The sequence below is a fragment of the Microcaecilia unicolor genome, chromosome 9 (assembly GCF_901765095.1).
Source record: "Microcaecilia unicolor chromosome 9, aMicUni1.1, whole genome shotgun sequence".
NCBI lineage: Eukaryota > Metazoa > Chordata > Amphibia > Gymnophiona > Siphonopidae > Microcaecilia > Microcaecilia unicolor.
Genome location: NC_044039.1, coordinates 53821647 through 53841959, shown reverse-complemented (window position 1 = coordinate 53841959; position 20313 = coordinate 53821647). Strand labels below are relative to the sequence as shown.

Here is a 20313-nt window from a genome sequence, read left to right as displayed (position 1 = left end):
GTGAAACAGAGCCTTAAGGGCAAAGCCAAGTCTCAGTTAGGGCAAGCATATGGAAAGTACGAGATATAATGAGGTTGTGGATGCAGGATAGTTTGTTGCAGACAGAGCAGGCATTCCACAGAGCACATGAGAAAGGCAGAGAAGAAGGGGAGAAGAAAGGAACAGAAATTAGATTGGAGACATCACTGTGTGACCTGCACAAATAGGAAGAGAGCTGATGTGGAGGACCAGGATTGGGATTGATATTCCCAGCGGAGAGCAGGCGAAGGAGAAAGAGAGTATGGAGAAGAGTAGGGGAGGCATGATGACAGCGACAAAGACAAGATATAGTCAGACAGAATGGAGATGGTTAAATGAAAGGAAGGTTGAGAGCTGAGAAGAAGGGAGAAGACAAAAGGGATGGTGAGATGATGGTGGGCAATTGTGTTTCTTTAGTATACAGTGGTTTCAGATGGAGAAAGATTGGGAAGGGAAAGTACCAAGAAGAGGAACTGTACTGGAGCCATAAGAAATAGCAAAGAGAAAATAAAAACAATTTAGAGAAGACTAGGCGTGCAGCACCTGGAGCAAAGGCCCTGGGTGGATCGGACACCAACCGGGCACCCTAGGGGGCACTGCAGTGGACTTCAGAAATTGCTCCTAGGTGCATAGCTCCCTTACTTTGTGTGCTGAGCCCCCCAACCCCCCCAACCCCACTCCCCACAACTGTACACCACTACCATAGCCCTAAGGGATGAAGGGGGGGCACCTACATGTGGGTACAGTGGGTTTTGGGTGGGTTTTGAAGGGCTCACATTTACCACCACAAGTGTAACAGGTAGGGGGGATGGGCCTGGGTCCACCTGCCTGAAGTGCACTGCACCCACTAAAACTGCTCCAGGGACCTGCATACTTCTGTCATGGAGCTGGGTATGACATTTGAGGCCGGCATAGAGGCTAGCAAAAAATATTTTAAAAGTTTTTTTTAGGGTGGGAGGGCGTTGGTGACTACTGGGGGGGGGGTAAGAGGAGGTCATCCCCGATTCCCTCCAGTGGTCATCTGGTCAGTTCAGGCACCTTTTTGAGGTTTGGTCATAACAAAAAATGGAGCAAGTAAAGTCGCCCAAGTGCTCTTCATGGACGCCCTTCTTTTTCCCATTATTGGTCGAGGACGCCCATGTGTTAGGCACGCCCCAGTCCCGCCTTCACTACGCTTCCGACATGCCCCTGTGAACTTTGGTCGTCCCCGCGACAGAAAGCAGTTGAGGCTTTCGATTATGCCGATTTGGGCGACCCTGGGGAAAGGACGCCCATCTCCCGATTTGTGTCGAAAGATGGGCACCCTTCTCTTTCGAAAATAAGCCTGTTGGTGAACTGTTTCCCTTCATTTCCCTACATGAGTGCCACCAGAGACTGAATGATTAGGAAAAGTAAACTACAGTTTAGCATGAATGAAACAAACACACCACGCTGTGTGGGACAAAATATCTTCCTGGCATTCTTTCTAAATATTTATACCATCTCCTACACTACACAAAGAATACTAAGGAGGTAGTTTTAGAAGGCTTAGATATGTAAAATAATTCCATTTACTCCTGTAAATTGGTAGACACATAAGAAGAAATTTTAGAAGAGGTGCTACTTTTATGCGTATGCATATGACATGCACAAATTTGAAGGAAGTGTGTTTTGTATTTAGTTTGGTCCAACCTTACAATTTTAGATGCATTTCCTAGTTTGCAGTAGAAATATAGGTATACTTTAACATATTTCTCCATCTGCATTTACACCTGCTTCAAGGCATACTTAACTGTTAGCTAACTGTATGTTTGGACCTGGGGTTTGCAGGAACGATTGAGGGGAGAGCTGTGTTTACCTCTCTGGTGTTTAAAACCACTTCAAACAGCACACAAATTGATTTTGGGGTTCGACTCCTTAACTTTGGAGTGCAGTTTTGCAAAAAGCTGCTACTTGTATATGTAAGTAGCAAAATCTTACACATGTAAAAAGGTGCATGTGAAGCCATTCTTTTTTCTACATGTTTATTTGTAAAATTGATCTTCTCTGTGTGCATGCTACCAAATACAGATATTTTTCCCTTGGCCATATAAGAATTTTACAAAAGCTTTTTGAACAATACCCTGCAAACTGTGAATGTCCCAACTTGGACTTCCCTTTTCTGACCTAGATAGGCTATACAAAATTGAGCTTTAAACATTTGCCAGCAGTAATGTCTTCAGACAATGCAGTCAGTCTTTCCTAAAAATATAAAAATACCTTCTCTATCATGAGGACCATTTTATTCATCTCTGTCTTCCTGCCAGCCTATGAGATAATTACGTTGCTGCTGAAAAATGCAGAGCATTACCCTTGGATAGACAAGTTTCTCTCATACATGACAATGAATGTTTTTAATGGCAAGAAATGAAAGCTTCACTCGTCAGTGTGAAGAAAACACTAGCTTTGTTGTTCTTGTTGTTGGGAAGGAGGTATTTGAATCTGGGATGTAATCGGAGAGAGAGGATCAGATGAGGAATTTGTTCAGTGCTCATTATTCCATCATTTTAAAATAAAACAAGGGCATAAAACATGAAATAAAAGAGATGATTGCCTACACTTCCAAAAAAACATTCATTCTTTTCAAAAAAACATAAGGAGATTTGCTTGAAAGAATAACTTTAGCAAACATTTACCTCCTCCTCCTTTCCAGAACTATGTTTAAATATATTTTTTTCCAATGGGAAGTTCCTTTCTGCTCAACATAGCTTTAACAATGAGCTTAAGTATTACTATGTCTGCTTTTAGTTCAGAGGCTTAAGAAGTGCCTGTTTCAGATTGTCTGTCATCAAATACTGGTTACCTCCAGGAGCTATAGAAAATGTTATAAATGAAATGCAAGTTTTTACAAAGAGCTCCAGGGGTGACCTGGGAAATTGCAGACTGGTGACCTGATGTTGATGTTTAGCAAAATGGTAGTAATTATAAGTTACTGGTCACATATATATGGAAAAAGCTTAATGGGAGAAAGCCAACATAGATTTAGCAGAGGAAAGTCATATGCAACTAACCTGTTAGATATTTTGAAGGTGTTAATAAACATGTGAGTAAAAGTGGACCAGTGGATGTGGAGCCTCATTTTACATAGAGAGTAGAGATCAGAATTGAGATATCTAGGTTGGGATGTGCTCAGTCCTGGTGGTATTTTAGAAAAGTATCTGGAGCAGCCATTTGACAAAAATACATGTTGAAAAACTCAACGGCATGAACCCGGCAGCTTTTACATAGAGATATAGGCACTTTAAAAAAATATATGTGTTGTTTGCTCACACATTTTTCAGTAGTAGATCAAGGCAAGTTACATTCACGTACACTAGGTCCACAGAGGAATGGCAATTTCACAACTACCATGTGAAAGTGGCACCTCCTCCATGTATAGTTATGCTATTTTATATATCTACACCTGCAAATGCTGCCAATTAAGGAGTGAGGCTGCAATTTTAACTTGGTTTCGTTTTTGAGGAGGAAATATACAGTGGGAGATTATGGAGAATGACTCCCTTAATCCCTTGCATAAAGCCCTGGCAGAAGGAAGCACTTTTTAAAAAACCTATGCTTACTATTGAGCTGCTGTAAACCCGTGAGGAATTTTTTCCCCATACATATGTATTCCCCCTTGAAATCTCTGCATTGTGTGACTCTCCACATGTAAATAGCGATTTCCTAAAATGAGTATTTACATGTATTTCTGATATACATGTGAAAATGGTGCTGTTTACACATGAATATATTTCTAAAATAATGGCCATTTATATTTGTCTTTCAGAAAGTGCTTGATAAAGTCCCTCAGAGTCTCCTGAACAAATTTAAAAAAATAAAATCATAGGATAAGTGGCAATATCCTAGTGTGGACTGGGAACCGATTAAAAGATAGAAAACAGAGTAGGACTAAATGGTCAGTTTACAATGAAGAATAGTAAATAGCAGAGTGCCCTAGGGAAATATCCTGCGACTGGTGTTTTTTAAAATCATATCTGTAAGTGATCTGGAAAAGGGAACAACAGTTGAGGTAATTAAATTTGCAGAAGACTCAAAATTTTTCAAAGCAGTTAAATTATCAGTGAGGAGTACTATGGAAGTTTGTGAGACTGGGTGTATGATAAATGAAATTAAATGTAGAGAAGTGCAAGGTGATGCAGATATAATTCTACCTAAAGGTATATAATTCTGGGTTGCATATTAGAAATTCCTGCTCAGGAAAATAATCTTACAGTCACTGTAGAGATTATGGGCCCAATACTCAGCCAAGATGGCCACTATATAAAGTTTTATTTTTTGTTACATTTGTACCCCGCGCTTTCCCACTCATGGTAGGCTCAATGTGGCTTACATGGGGCAATAGAGAGTTAAGTGACTTGCCCAGAGTCACAAGGAGCTGCCTGTGCCTGAAGTGGGAATTGAATTCAGTTCCTCAGGACCAAAGTCCACCACCCTAACCACTAGGCCACTCCTAAACACCTGCCACAGGGCTTAACTTTGTATATATATTCAAAGGTGCTACCAATTATTTTTTTGTTCAGTTTGATTATACACTTTAATCAAAACTTCATAAAGTGTAGTAACTTAGTAGAATGGTAAATGTCAGCACATAATAAATATATAATAAGCATTATCCTTTTCTATCCACTTAGGGGGTAATTCTATTATAGTGTGCCTATATATAGGGGCCCTTTTACTAAGCCACATAAGCGCCTACATGTACCCAATGCGCGCCAATTTGGAACTAACATCCAGCTATCATGTGGCCCAAGTGGTAATTTCATTTTTTACGCGTGTCCAGTATGCACGCTGGAAAATATATTTTATTTTCCGGCACGTGGCACTAACCGGGCGATAATCAGCATTGTACGCATGCTGACAATTACTACCCAGTTAACATGTGAGACTTTACCACTAAGTGAACAGGTGGCGGTAAGGTCTCAGGCCTAAAATGGATGTGCGCCAATTTTCATTTTGCCTTGCGTCCATTTTCGGCCAAAAAAGGGCCTTTTTTGCAGGTGCGCTGAATACATGAATCTACACCAGCGCAGGCCACTTTTCAGCACACCTCAGTAAAGGACCCCATAGACACCCAAAGGATACCTATGAGGAGCCTAAAGGAAAGTAGGTGCCTGATTTCCTTTATAGAATACTGGCATAACCAGTGAAATTCACACCTATAATTTAGTTGTGAGCCCTTATGCCAACCATAGGGTTGGCATAAATATTCACGCCTAAATGCATAGGCACCCCTTATAAGAAGCTTGGGGAGGCTAAGCCTCCCCAGCCTAAATGCAACCTTCCCAATCTCTGGCGGCAGCATACGATATAAGCTGGAGCTTCCCCTCCCCGCGCTGCCTTTCTGTCCGACTCTCCGCTCCCCGACCCAGTGGCCGTCAATACAGACCGTGCGCGTGACCATAGAGCTCTGCTACACGTCGCTGACAGCTCTGAACAGGATGTTGCATCATAGAGGGTGGGACCAGAAGATCAGTGCCACCGTGCAGCGATCCATGATAGCCCCGCGCACAGTGTCTGCCTACCTACAGCTACTGAATCCGAGAGACAGCGGGTACTTTAGAAGTTATTTAAGGGAATCTGCTCTTAGATGGCAGCGCTCCAGCGTTGACTTAAATGAGGTTAGCAGAAACGAGTTCCTCTGGCTCTGCCTTCCCTACCTCTTCCCTGCCACTGCCACCGTTTCAAGATGATGGCAAACTTTTTATCACATCAGTCTTTCTTTGTGCGGTTGGTACAACTTCCTTTTCAAGCCATTAAGCAGCAGCTTTCATCATTCACAGCAAGGGAAACTATAGAAAAGGTAACATGAAAGACAAAATAAGAACGGTATATCTTAATGAAATCATACAGCAGTTGAAATCGTTATCTATGGATAGATGAAGTGATTTATTTTGTTGTGTACTGTAATTTCGATGGACAGGAATCTTTCTTGAGTGGAATGTCCAGGATATGCAAGACCAGGCACCCTAGAAGAGTTATTTTTGTGTTATGTACTGTACGTGCCATTGCAACAGTTCAATTGAGGGCCTTTTAAAAATTATTATTATTTTGTTAATTCCCAAAGGCATGCATAAAGTAGTATTGTTAACCGATTGCTGGCATTTTAATTAGAGAGGAAAAAATATAAAAGTGTGCAACCTAGATGTTGTTACTATTTTACTTTTATTTTTTTTTCTGTGTTGTCAGATAATTATGGATGTAAGCTCCACCCCTGGCACCGTCCCCGACTCCGCCCCCTTTAGCCTCCCCAAACAGTTGGGCCACCGACCGCCTATGCCTAAATGCCTGAGACATGCACATTCTACAAGTTATAGAGCAAGCGTGATCACTGCCCACATTCCACCAAGACTTTGCCTATATGTACACCTACCTGTAAAATACACACTATGTAAGATATGCATGTATTTACAGAATAGTACTTAGGCCGATTTTTGGCATTTACACATGTATGTGCACACATGCATGCATATATGCTAGTATGCACGTGATTAGCATGTAAATGTTAGTGCCTACTTTATAGAATTACCATTTTATAGACTGTGAATAATATCATATTTATTTATTTTGTTCATTTATTTAATGCACTGAATTTATGTCTGTCTAAGAAGTGATTGCTGGCAGCAAGATGTGGTGAAGGCAATTAGCATAGTTGGGTTTAAAATAGGGCTTAGACAAGTTCCTGGAGGAAAACTCCATTAACCATCATTAGCCATGCAGAATTGAGAAAGCCACTACTTATCTCTGGATGTGAGCAACAGGGGATCCTACTGAGTACTTGTGACCTGGATTGACCACTATTGGAGAAAGGTGGTTGAGCTCAGTGGACCTATGGTCTCATCCAGCATGGCATATATTATTTGCTATGCACTTTTGGGTGGTTGACAAAGTTTATATCATCAGTCAATATCTTAGTCTTATTTTCTCCTTCACCTTTTAACTACTCCCAGTTTCAGGTGGCATGCTGGAGTAGTACACAGGAGCCCCTAATGGACCCTAGATCTCTAATCTTCTGAAACTATCTCCCAGCCCTGATGCTGCTATATGAATGGCAAAGCAATGGCATTCAAGCAGGGGCGGTAGCCAGACCTCGCCGGGAGGGGGGTGGGGCCAGAGCCCGAGGTGGGGGGGCACTGTTTAGCCGCCCCCCCGAGCCGCCGCCACATTGGACCCCCCCTGCCGGCCTGCCGACAACCCCCTTGAACCCCCCTCTCGCCACCAACCCTCCCCCGCCATCGCTGCCCGCCCCGCCGCTGCATCAGATACCTTTTTTGCTGGCAGGGGTCGCCGAACCCCGCCAGCCGAAGAGAGTCTTCTTCAGCACCGGAGTAGCGCCTTCATTCTACTAAGTTCCTGGTGCGATCAGCTGTTTCGACGCCTTACGTCCTGCATGGGGCTACATGCACGGTGCAGGACGTAAGGCGTCGAAACAGCTGATCGTACCAGGAACTTAGTTGAATGAAGGCACTACTCCGGCGCTGAAGAAGACTCTCTTCAGCTGGCAGGGTTTGGGGACCACCGCCAGCAAAAAAGGTATCTGATGCGGCGGTGGGGCGGGCGGCGACTGCGGCAAAGAGTTGGTGGCGGAGGGGTGTTCAAAGGGATCGCCGGCAGGGGGGCCAGGGCCAAATCTACGGGGGCCCAGGCCCCCTCAGGCCCCACGTAGCCACGCCACTGCATTCAAGTGTATTGCTGCCATCAGTTCAAATTTATTTAGTTATTTAGAACATCTATATCCCACATATTCCCAACATAGCAGGCTCTATGTGGCTAACAATTTATAAAGAATGAACATCAAACAAATGCAAGGGTGGAACAGAGAAGAAGGCACATCTGTGGGGGGGTGGGAGGGAACAACAGGGGAAGCCAAGGAAGGATGGCAGGAAGTTAAGGAGCAGCTGAGTAGGTTTTATCACATAGATGAGTCTTGAAGAGTTTCTTAAACAGGGCGTGGTCGGTAGTTTCCCTTAATGAGAATGGCAGGGCATTCCAGTATCGTGGACTCATGAAGCAAAAAGAGGAGGCGAAGAGCAATTTGTACCATACATTCTTGCAGTTAGGATAGTGGAGATGTAGATAAGTACGGGACGGCTTCTTGGAGTTTCTTGGAGGGAGGTCAATCAGGCTGAACATATAAACTGGAGCATCCCTGTAAACGATCTTGTGGGTTAGTGCACAGACTTTGAATTCGATACGCTCTTTGATCAGTAGCCAGTGGAGTTTCTGTCTTAGAGGTTTCGCTGCTTCAACCGAGATTTAACAAATAGTAATCTTGCCGCTGTGTTTTGCACTGTTTGGAGCTTCTTTAGGGTTGCCTTCATATTGCACCTATACCCTGACAGCCCTACCAGTGAGTAGACTTGAATAGTAAATCTACCATGCTGTAGCACTGTGATCTGAGCCATGGGGCTGATGCCATTATTACTATGTTGTAAGGTATCTATAGCATATAAAATATATAGATGTAGACACACTACAAATAGATACATATCCATAGATTTCTGAAAGTATTTTACGCTTGTACATTTTGTTATATTACTTTCTCCTGCAGCTTTCAATAGCCTTCAATAGCTCTGTACATAAGAAGCAAAGAAAGACATTGTGCTTTGTCTTCTAATAGTTCATATTTAATGCATGTGTATATCTCTGTTATATTTAATTATGAAACAGAGACCTTTGAATCACTGTCTTGGAATGGCATTGTTGTTCGTCTACTGTAGTGCAGAATGAATACACAAGATTCTTTCTAGTAAGGCTTGTTTTCCAAGGCAAGTTATTCAAGTAGAATTACAGTATATATAATGTATACTATTGACTTCTTTTTTACTGTGCTCCTTTATATTAATTAACAGTAAATGCACTTTCACCTGTTAAAGGAGATTATTATCACTCACTGCTTGTCCTCAGACTCTATATGAAGTCTGTAGCAGGCAGAGGAAAGCCCACTGCTTTACACAGAGTAGCCACAAATCATTCATTGCCTTCAATGAACTGCCCTGAGGATGCAGACAGTAATCTGCAGCTTTTAAGTGAGTCTGTATTATGCCTCACCATAGCTTAAGCAACCAATTACTTTTGTAGACAAGCTATAAAATGCTCACAAAGAAGCTTATTTTCTAACTTTACATGTGGTATGAGACTCCACCCAGTATCAACAGCATGTGTGTAATCTTGCAATCTGTATTAGTACTCCTTCACTGTTAAAAATTGGTAATGGGTGTACCTCAGAGCTAAACACCTCCCCCAGGACCAAACTTGTTCAAATAGGAGGCTACAGCTGTCGTCTAGTATCAGTAACACAACATACACTAGAAAAAGATGATATAAAAAAACTCCATCATTTAAATTAAGAGGAGAAAAAAGTAACATCAAAAACATACATCAAAATAAATGTCAAATATCAAACAGAGAAGTGGTACAATAATAGCAAATAATTGCAAAAGAGGTCTTCTCTATAACAAAAAAGTACTCAAATAGGCAACAGCTACAACAGTTTACAAAAATCACGCTGCGTTAGTAGATCAAAATTAATAATGTCACTTATCTTCAAAGCAGCAACACCATTCTTTAACCCTGAAGAGCTGAATTTCAGACATCGACTTGTAGACTCAACAAGGGTCCCTTGTTTCGCCAAAGCTGCTTCAGGAGTCTAGAATTGTGAAACTACTGAGACCAAATGGTCCAAACATGGGTCTATTTATTTTGATATATGTTTTTGAGATGACTTTTTTCTCTACTTAATTTAAATGTGGAGTTTGTCATCACTTCCAGGTATGTGGTGTTACCGATGATAGAGGACAGCTGTAGCGTCCTATTTGAACCTGTTTGGTCTTGGGGAAGGTATTTAGCTCTGAGGTACACCCATTACCAATTTTTAACAGTGAAGAAATATTAATACAGGAGCAGGCTTTTTTATTTTTCTTGTTGCACCTATGTAGCCCATATGCAAGCAAATTGTCTGTTATAAAATTCTGATCAGCCTAAAAGTATGCATGTTGACATGAAGGTGTATATTGTGATGGTAGCTATGCATGGGGTGGAATTCACAAGTGCACACATAGATTATAAAATATGTTAATTTATGCATGTACTTAATCTAGGCACAGACATTTATGTCCATGCCTGAATGTAGATGCGATTTCTGCTGCTTATGCTAGTATTTTATGTATAGTAGACATAAAGGTGCCTAACAGGGGCATAATCGAACGTCGCCGGCAAAATAGATCACCGGCGATCTATTTTGGCGGCGGCGCTACAGCTGGCCGAAACCGTATTATCAAAAAAGATGGCCGGCCATCTTTGTTTTCGATAATACGGTTTAGCCTGGCCAAATGCCAGAGTTTGCCGGGTTTGAGATGGCCGGTTTTGTTTTTCAGTGATAATGGAAAAAAATGCCGGCGATTTCAAACCTGGCGAAATCCAAGGCATTTGGTCGTGGGAGGAGCCAGCATTTGTAGTGCACTGGTCCCCCTGACATGCCAGGACACCAACCGGGCACCCTAGGGAGCACTTCTAAAAATGTTTTAAAAATATACAAATGCCTCCCAGGTGCATAACTCCCTTCCCTTGGGTGCTGAATCCCTCAAATCCCCCCAAAACCCACTCCTCACAACTCTACACCACTACCATAGTTCTTATGGGTGAAGGGGGCACCTACTTGTGGGTACAGTGGTTTGGGGGGGGGGGGGTTGGAGGGCTCAGCACTTACCACCACAAGTGTAACAGGTAGGGGGGGGGGTGGACCTGGGTCTGCCTGCCTGAAGTGCACTGCACCCATTAAAAACTGCTCCAGGGACTTGCATACTGCTGTCAGGGAGCTGGGTATGACATTTGAGGCTGGCATAGAGGGAGGGGGTTGGTGACCACTGGGGGAGTATGGGGAGGTCATCCCCCATTCCCTCCGGTGATCATCTGGTCAATTGGGGCACCTTTTTGAGGCTTGGTCGTGAAAATTAAAGGACCAAGTAAACCCGGCGAAATACTGATTAACGCTGCTTTTTTTTTCCATTATCCATGAAAGCCGGCCATCTGGTAGCCACACCCATGTCCCGCCTTTGCTTCACCGCCGACACGCCCCCTTGAACTTTCGCCGGCACGGCGATGGGAAAGCGGCGATGGTGTCAAAAAAGCAGCTTTTGATTATTACCGATTTCGTCGCTTTTGCAAGATCGCCGGCCATCTCCCGATTTATGTTGGAAGATCACCGGCGATCACTTTCGAAAATAAGCCTGTAAGTATATTTATAAAATAGCTTCTAAGCAGCACCTACTGGAAACTAGGTACCCCCTTACAAAATTAACCTCTGTGATTCTATAAAGTATGCATTAACAGTTATGCACGGACTATACATGTAAATCATTAGATTAATGACATAAACACACATATGTGTACATGTATGCATGCAAATGCTAAAATTCACATAGGTAGAGTCTGGGCAGAGCATGGATGGGACACATTCTTATGCATGTAACCTTTCAGAATACTTTAAGTTATGCGTGTATCACCTCAACTTAGGTGCACACACTTATGCCAGCAGTATGGCAGGTGTAAATGCTCGTACCTAACTTATTGTCATGTATTTTCATGGGTATGCTAGTATTCTATAAGAGAAAGTAGACACTTATGTTCCTTTATAGAAAAGGTTCCCACCAGGCACTCAGCTGTAGAATTACTCCCTTTGGACCAGATTCTATATAAGGCACCTAAAAAATTTACGCGGTAACCATTTCTACCTAAGCATATTCTATAAGTGGCACCTAGATTTAGGCGTGGTACATAGAATATGCTTAGTTGATATCCCAGTGCCTAAAACTACGTTCCTCCATTTTCACCAATGAAAATATGGCATAAATCTCTGCACGTAGATTTACGTGCACTGGGCCATATTCTTTAACTATGCGCATAAATTTGGGAACATCTATGAAATGCCCATTTCCTCACCCCTAGCCTTGCCCCTTTTGAACTGCGCACATTAGAATTTAGGTGCAGTTCATTACAGAATTCACTTAGCAAGCTGTGCGTGTAAATTCTAATTATTGCTAATTTGTGCTCATTATTGCTTAAGTGCTGTTATCATTGCTGAGTAGCATGTTAAGCCAATTAAGATAAGTGCATTGTTATGGGATACGCTTAGATTTTGCCACAGAACCCTAGACAATAGAATCCTAGAATCCAGCAATATGTGTGCTACAGTCAAGGATTTCTGTAGGAACCACTTTGCAGACACAACTCATTCCTTCATACAACATTTCTTAAATCATCCGTTCAGCAATCCATGCCTTCAACATAGGCAACATATGTTTAAAGTGGGTAATTTTATAACAGGTCACCTAGGTTGGGAGGCCATGGAGGAGTCTATTTTAAGACTACAGTATAAATGCACAAAGGGGCCTGTGTTTTTTTAAAGTAAAATTATCCTCCAAAAGAAGCCAAAATTACAGTTAAAATGAAGCTGTGCATATTTACACTTGCATGAAAGCAGGGATAAATGTTCACGTGTATCTTGTAAACAGTGTACATAAATTGCATCTCTGCCCTGTTCAACCCAAAGCCCACCCCTGAACACACATGCACCCACATGTAGTCTTAGGCAGGGGTGACAGGGGCAGTCGCAAAAGGCCTCGTGCTCCTAGGGGCCCCACATCTCTGGCTCATCTGTCCTCCTGTCTCGGAACACCTCCCTTCTCCATACCTTAATGTGCATCCACATTTTAGTAGAAAGCATCAGGCAGCAGCATTTTAAACTGATAAATTATGGCTTATGGTGGTGGGCATGGGTGGGGGGGGGGGGGGGCAACTGAATTGGTCTGCATAGGACCCTGCAATTGCTAAGAACGACCCTTTGCACCCAAGTCACATAAAAGTGCATGCGCTCTTGTCATTGCTTGTACCCTGGGGTAGTTTTCTAAGCAGCATTTTATGCACCCTTACTGGCATTTAGCTTTAACCGGCTATCTTTACACAGGAGAAGGCTTTTACAAATACCTTTTTTCGCGTAGCAGCAAACATTTTCAACGATAACACTTCAATGTGTTTAAGGCATTTGACCTAAACGATTTAAATACTGCAGAACCAAATCTTGACCCCTGAGACAGGCGTCATTTGACGCCGAAACACGGCCCTTGTTGGGTTACCTGTCAATAAAGTGCTCCTGTTGTCCTAGTCTTGAAGGCCCAGTGTTGCTTTTTTTGTTTGTATGCTGTATTACCCTCTTTGTTTTGGTTTTTTTTTCCCCTATATGGATAAACAGAAGAAAGAAAAGAACTCACTGTTTTCATTTTTGATCATGAAACCTCTGTTAGAATTACAGAGAAGTTTCTGTCTGAAAATTAGCTACAAGATGCATAGGGTCAAAAGTACCTACATACCTAACCCCTGCTATTTCTGCAGGTTGGCTATGCACTGGAAAATGCACAAATGTATTTGGAAATTATGGAATAATAGTGAAAGGTCATGGACTTGAGATACTGCCTTTCTGTGATATAACTAAAGCAGTTTACATTTATTATATATAAGCAATGTGTCTCTGTCCCTTGTGGTCTCACAATCTAAGTTTTTGTACCTGAGGCAATAGAGGGTTAAGCAAGTTGCCCGAGATCACAAAGAGTCACAGTGAGAACTGAACCCAGTCCCTCTCTGTAATAACCATTAGGTTATTTCTCCACTCCAAATGATAAATTTGGATTTTGTTCACACCTTTTACAGTAGTAGCTCGTCAAGTTATGATCAGGCACAGTATGTATTTTTCTGGCTCTGGAGTGCTCACAAATGGGCCCTGTTGCAGATAACTCAAACTATTAGAAAAAGACCCCCTAAGTTTGCAGATGTGGGTTGGGTAATTTGTCCAAGATCACAAGGAACAACAATGTAATTTCAACTGGTCAGCCCTGGATCTCAAGCCCAGAGTTCTAACCACTAGGTTACTTTTCTATATGTTTTTCTTCTTTCCATAACCATAACTCTCAGAATGCCTTTTTACTCTGCTATATTTCCCTGATTAGCATATAGGTTAATGGGGGCTTATGTGCATAGAGGGTATAGAAAGAGAATCCATGATGTGCCCTTCTTTTATGTTCTCTGAATATCTATCTTCATGCCATGATAAATATACTTTTTTGCTAAGTGTATGCAAAATATCTACTTTTATAACAGTTGGATTCTTGCCACTTTCCAATTTCCTGAGGCTATATGGCATTTTTATTATTATTATTATTATTTGTTACATTTGTATCCCACATTTTCCCACCTTTTGCAGGCTCAATGTGGCTTACATATAACCGTTAACGGCGTTAGCCGGTTACAGTTTGAACAAATACATAGTATGAATGAATACAAAGTGATATTGTGGTATAATGAGGTACAGTGGGGGAAATAAGTATTTGATCCCTTGCTGATTTTGTAAGTTTGCCCACTGACAAAGACATGAGCAGCCCATAATTGAAGGGTAGGTTATTGGTAACAGTGAGAGATAGCACATCACAAATTAAATCCGGAAAATCACATTGTGGAAAGTATATGAATTTATTTGCATTCTGCAGAGGGAAATAAGTATTTGATCCCCCACCAACCAGTAAGAGATCTGGCCCCTACAGACCAGGTAGATGCTCCAAATCAACTCGTTACCTGCATGACAGACAGCTGTCGGCAATGGTCACCTGTATGAAAGACACCTGTCCACAGACTCAGTGAATCAGTCAGACTCTAACTTCTACAAAATGGCCAAGAGCAAGGAGCTGTCTAAGGATGTCAGGGACAAGATCATACACCTGCACAAGGCTGGAATGGGCTACAAAACCATCAGTAAGACGCTGGGCGAGAAGGAGACAACTGTTGGTGCCATAGTAAGAAAATGGAAGAAGTACAAAATGACTGTCAATCGACAAAGATCTGGGGCTCCACGCAAAATCTCACCTCGTGGGGTATCCTTGATCATGAGGAAGGTTAGAAATCAGCCTACAACTACAAGGGGGGAACTTGTCAATGATCTCAAGGCAGCTAGGACCACTGTCACCACGAAAACCATTGGTAACACATTACGACATAACGGATTGCAATCCTGCAGTGCCCGCAAGGTCCCCCTGCTCCGGAAGGCACATGTGACGGCCCGTCTGAAGTTTGCCAGTGAACACCTGGATGATGCCGAGAGTGATTGGGAGAAGGTGCTGTGGTCAGATGAGACAAAAATTGAGCTCTTTGGCATGAACTCAACTCGCCGTGTTTGGAGGAAGAGAAATGCTGCCTATGACCCAAAGAACACCGTCCCCACTGTCAAGCATGGAGGTGGAAATGTTATGTTTTGGGGGTGTTTCTCTGCTAAGGGCACAGGACTACTTCACCGCATCAATGGGAGAATGGATGGGGCCATGTACCGTACAATTCTGAGTGACAACCTCCTTCCCTCCGCCAGGGCCTTAAAAATGGGTCGTGGCTGGGTCTTCCAGCACGACAATGACCCAAAACATACAGCCAAGGCAACAAAGGAGTGGCTCAGGAAGAAGCACATTAGGGTCATGGAGTGGCCTAGCCAGTCACCAGACCTTAATCCCATTGAAAACTTATGGAGGGAGCTGAAGCTGCGAGTTGCCAAGCGACAGCCCAGAACTCTTAATGATTTAGAGATGATCTGCAAAGAGGAGTGGACCAAAATTCCTCCTGACATGTGTGCAAACCTCATCATCAACTACAGAAGACGTCTGACCGCTGTGCTTGCCAACAAGGGTTTTGCCACCAAGTATTAGGTCTTGTTTGCCAGAGGGATTAAATACTTATTTCCCTCTGCAGAATGCAAATAAATTCATATACTTTCCACAATGTGATTTTCCGGATTTAATTTGTGATGTGCTATCTCTCACTGTTACCAATAACCTACCCTTCAATTATGGGCTGCTCATGTCTTTGTCAGTGGGCAAACTTACAAAATCAGCAAGGGATCAAATACTTATTTCCCCCACTGTATATGGATGGTAGGAAACAGTTGGGGGGAATTTAGATAGGGAAAGGGGGAAGAAGAGTCAGGTAATGTCCGTTACGGTCTTTGGTTATATTGTGTTGCAAGTGACCGGTATTTTTATGTTGGGTCAGTGGGGTATGCTCTTCTGAACAAGTCTGTCTTTAGTGCTTTCCGAAAATTTAGGTGGTCGAGTGTGGTTTTTACTGCTTTAGGCAATGAGTTCCATAGTTGTGCGCTTAGGTAGGAAAGGTTGGTTGCATAGGTGAATTTGTATTTGAGTCTTTTGCTGCTTGGGTAATGAAGGTTTAGTTATGATCGTGCAGATTTTGTGGTGTTTCTGGTTGGCAGGTCAATGAGGTCTGTCATGTATCCCGGTGCCTCGCCATAAATAATTTTGTGAACAGTCGTGCAGATTTTGAAGGTGATGCGTTCTTTGATTGGTAGCCAGTTCAGTTTTTCTCTGAGTGGTTTGGCGCTGTCAAAACGTGTTTTTCCAAATATAAGCCTGGCTGCTGTATTTTGGGCGGTCTGAAGTTTCTTTTTGATTTGATCCTTGCATCCCGCATAGATTCCATTACAGTAATCTGCATGGCTTAATACCATGGACTGAACCAGGTTACAAAATATTTCCCTCGAAAAGAATGGTTTTACGTGTTTGAATTTCCACATTGAGAAAAACATTTTCTTTATGGTGGCTTTCGCTTGGGTCTCTAGTGATAGGTTACGGTCGATTGTTACTCCGAGAATTTTCAGGCTGTCTGAGACAGGGAGGGTGTATCTTGCGGTGTTAATGTTTGTGGGTTTGTATGTATTGTATTGGGATAAGTTTGGGTCAGTTGGGCCAGAAATAGTCTTCTTTTGACATGCTTTTTATATCTAAGGCAGTGACTTGTTTTTGGTGGCACATTTCATATAATAAGATATACATAAACTCCCCACTATGCAGTGCCTTCTTAAACATGAAGAAATCTCCTTTTCTCATTGATGTAAATGGTAATTCACTGATGGCAGAAAATATTAATCACATGATAGCCCAGAAATATTTGACAGCAGCAAAGAAATGCAGTATTGTATCAAGACAGCAGTTGGAACCTACACACAATAAAGTTTCATATGAAAGCAACTGCCAGGTATATCTCGATTTGCTTGGCTCCAAACTTCCAGAACAAACAAACCCCTGTCTCAGTTCACCTCTTGTCTTGTTCAGATTTGTTTTTCCTATCCCTTTTGTATGATTGAACTTTAACTTGGATGTAATACCCATGCTAGAACTGAGGAACTTTAGTTGCCAAAAGAGCGATATGAAAAGTGATCTGCTGTATCAAGTGTCTATGTGACCTGTTTCACAGAGAGGGGTGAGGTGTTTCTAGTTCAGTATAAAGTCACAGTTTGGTTTCCCATGGCAAAGCTTCTTATCGATTGGGACATTCCATTCTGGTATAATCTGCACTTTGACATTACTCTTTTTGAATTAGAAAATAGCTTTATGTCTGACTGCTAAAACACGTACCTTCAGCAGCTGAATTTGAGATGTGGATGGTTCACAGCCATGACAATTCATGGCTGTATCCCAGAACTGATCTCCAAATACTGCTCTATCTGTTGCGATGAATCTTATCAAAGTCACTTAATTTTCTAATTTAGCAACTCAGATTTATCCAGACCCTAGCATTAACGAAGTGGAAGCTTTGATGTTATACCTGTAAACTTCATTATGTCTTGCAAATACCTTATGTAACCAGAGACAGGCTGAGTCGCAGTCTCTTTGGATTAATCCTAGATGTGACCAAGGAAGGCTTAAGTCTTCCAAGCTAAATAAAATAAAATTCTGAAAGAAGGATGGTTAAGCTCTAGGTATTTTGAAATTTAAGGAAAACAGTAACTTGTTCAAAGTTTTCTAGTGGGTTGTCCATGCTGAATTGCCACCATTAGCACAGCTTTTAGGTGGTGGGGATGAGGTAGAAGTTATGGGGCCATTTTACAAAGCGGCGTTAAGCCCAACGCGGGCTTACCGCTCGCTGTTTCGGACCTGCTGCTGGTCCAATGCAGCCGCCGGTGGTAGTCCCACCCTGAGCATGTGCCATATCCGGGGGAGAAAGAAACCGCCTGGAAATGGCTTGCACGGCGGTAATCAGGAATTGACGCATGCTGCCTTGTTACTGCCAGGTTAGCGTGGGAGCCCTTATCGCTACCTCAATAGGTGGTGGTAAGGGCTCCCTGTTCAATGGCTATATAGTAAGAGTTCTCTTACCGCATGGCCATGTATGCTGGGGGCTTTATTACCCACTGTGGTAAAAAGGGCCCTGGCGTGGGGAAAAATGGCCCCACCACCAGCGCAGGGCCCTTTTTTCCACAGTTTGGTAAAAGGGCCCCTATGTTTGGAAATATCATTGTACATTATTCATGATCATGAATTCAATAAATGTATTCTAGTAAATCTGAAGATAATCACTATGCATCTATATACATCATCATTGAAAGAATCCATTCATAAGACCCACCATCTTTTGTTCTGTATTTCTAGAAGTGCTATTATTAAGTTTAAAATGTTAATATTTCAGAAAAGGAAGAGACCTAACTTGTTTTTTTTCTCTTTTTCTCTCTTTCAGGAGGCGTTGAAATTTTTCAGTGGGGACCTTCAGAAAACATATTGCAGTATTCTGAAATGGTGAACATATGGAAAGTATTAGAAATATTTATTGTCTGTAAATAGAGTGAATACATCAGAATAAAACCTTTTCCCCTTAGTGCTCTTTGAAACTGCACATTTGGTCATTGTGAATATTTTTGCCAAGGCTAGGCTGATTTTTATTGTAACATTTACTATAATTTATTTTGTTGAATAGTGTATTTATTTTGTAAATGTATCTTGGTGCTGCTGACTTTCTATATTATTATTTTTTTGTAAAATAATGCACTTTAGATATATACATATCAAGTTCTCTGATAATTGACATAATATGTTCTTGTTTTGTGGTTGGTTTTAATGGAATCCTAAGTATAATTGTTCTTACTAATTTTCTTCCATGCTTGTAAAAATAGCAATGTTTTAAATTTGTAAAGAAATGTCTAATAAACTATAATCTGGTAAGATAATGGCTCCAGAAAATGGAATGTGTCTTCTAGAATTTTTAACAAACAGAGAATGTCATATATTAATGCTTTAAATCACTACATTGTAAGGGATGAATGGTAGGAAATTACTGACCTGGGGGGGTGGGGGGGGTGGAAAGAAGGCCATCTTTAGCTTCTCCTTTCCTTACTCTCACTTCTGTCCCTTGCCGTTGGCCAGAAGGATCCTGGCAGTCCAGCCTTAGCAATGAAGTGAAAAATAAGTGTGAGGCCTCCAAGCTGACGCAGGGCTCAAGAACCTGTTTCATTCCCGCCTTCCTCCATAACACAGACTTCCTGTTGCTAACTCATTTCATTTTCTGCTAATACATTTTTCATTTTCTGTGTGGCTAACACAGGAAATCTGCATCAAAAGAGAAGGGTGGGAAAGAGGCAGGTCCATGACCACTGCAGCATCTCAGGCCTCTCAGTTATTTTTTACTTTCTCTTTGTCTTTTCAGTCTCAATGTGGCCTTCATCTGCATGCCGTTGGATTTACTGATCCTGACTCCGAGCTGCAATAATGAAAGAAAACAAAAATGTCTAGGGCCAAAATTAAGTTGTTTTTTGCTAGACCTATTTCAAACACAAATTAGTGACCCAAAGTTGCCCTAAATAACCAAATGACCACTGGAGGGATTAAGGCATAACCCCCTCCTTACTCCTCCCCAGTGGTCACACCTCCCACCCCCTAAGATGTGACAATTACAGTACATACTAGGCTCTATGACAGCTTTAGATATGATGGCCATTCTTGTTAGAGCAGCAGGCAGGTCCCAGGAGTAGCCTAGTGGTTAGTGCAGTGAACTGTATAAAAGGGGACCCAAGCCCATATCCCACTCTAACTGGAACACTTGTGGTGGTTGAAGAAATGGCATCACGGTCATGGATCAAGGGATGTTGAAGGTCGACCAAACTAACAGACATGACTGTAGTTAGAATGGTATGTACAGGAGTTCAGGAAACAGAACATGAGATAATAGAAATGTAGCAGGGAATTTTTGGCTGTAGAACATAAGAGAGAAAGATGAGTGAAAGAATGAACTAATGTTTTATGAAAAGGCTTTGTGTAGAAACAGTATATAAGTAGCAGTCTGATTAGTAAATGTTTGAGACAGTCTCAGCCAATACTTTTGTATAAGCAGAACTGTACTCCTATGAGTAAATCTTTAATTCTGTGTACTCTATTGGTAAGTTAATAAACTGCTTTTCTCATACAC

The 20313-nt window shown here is 41.9% G+C and overlaps 1 protein-coding gene across 2 annotated transcripts in view; it reads left to right on the top strand.

The window, feature by feature from the left end:
• The window catches only part of PTHLH (parathyroid hormone like hormone), a 79392-nt gene extending 60233 nt beyond the window's left edge, over positions 1–19159 (top strand). For both annotated transcript variants that reach the window (XM_030214513.1, XM_030214512.1), the window contains one exon: positions 18592–19159. In XM_030214513.1, coding sequence (XP_030070373.1) covers positions 18592–18601 — 10 coding nt within the window. In that variant the 3' untranslated portion in view covers positions 18602–19159. The remainder of the gene's footprint in view (positions 1–18591) is intronic.
• The last annotated feature ends 1154 nt before the right edge of the window (positions 19160–20313 follow it).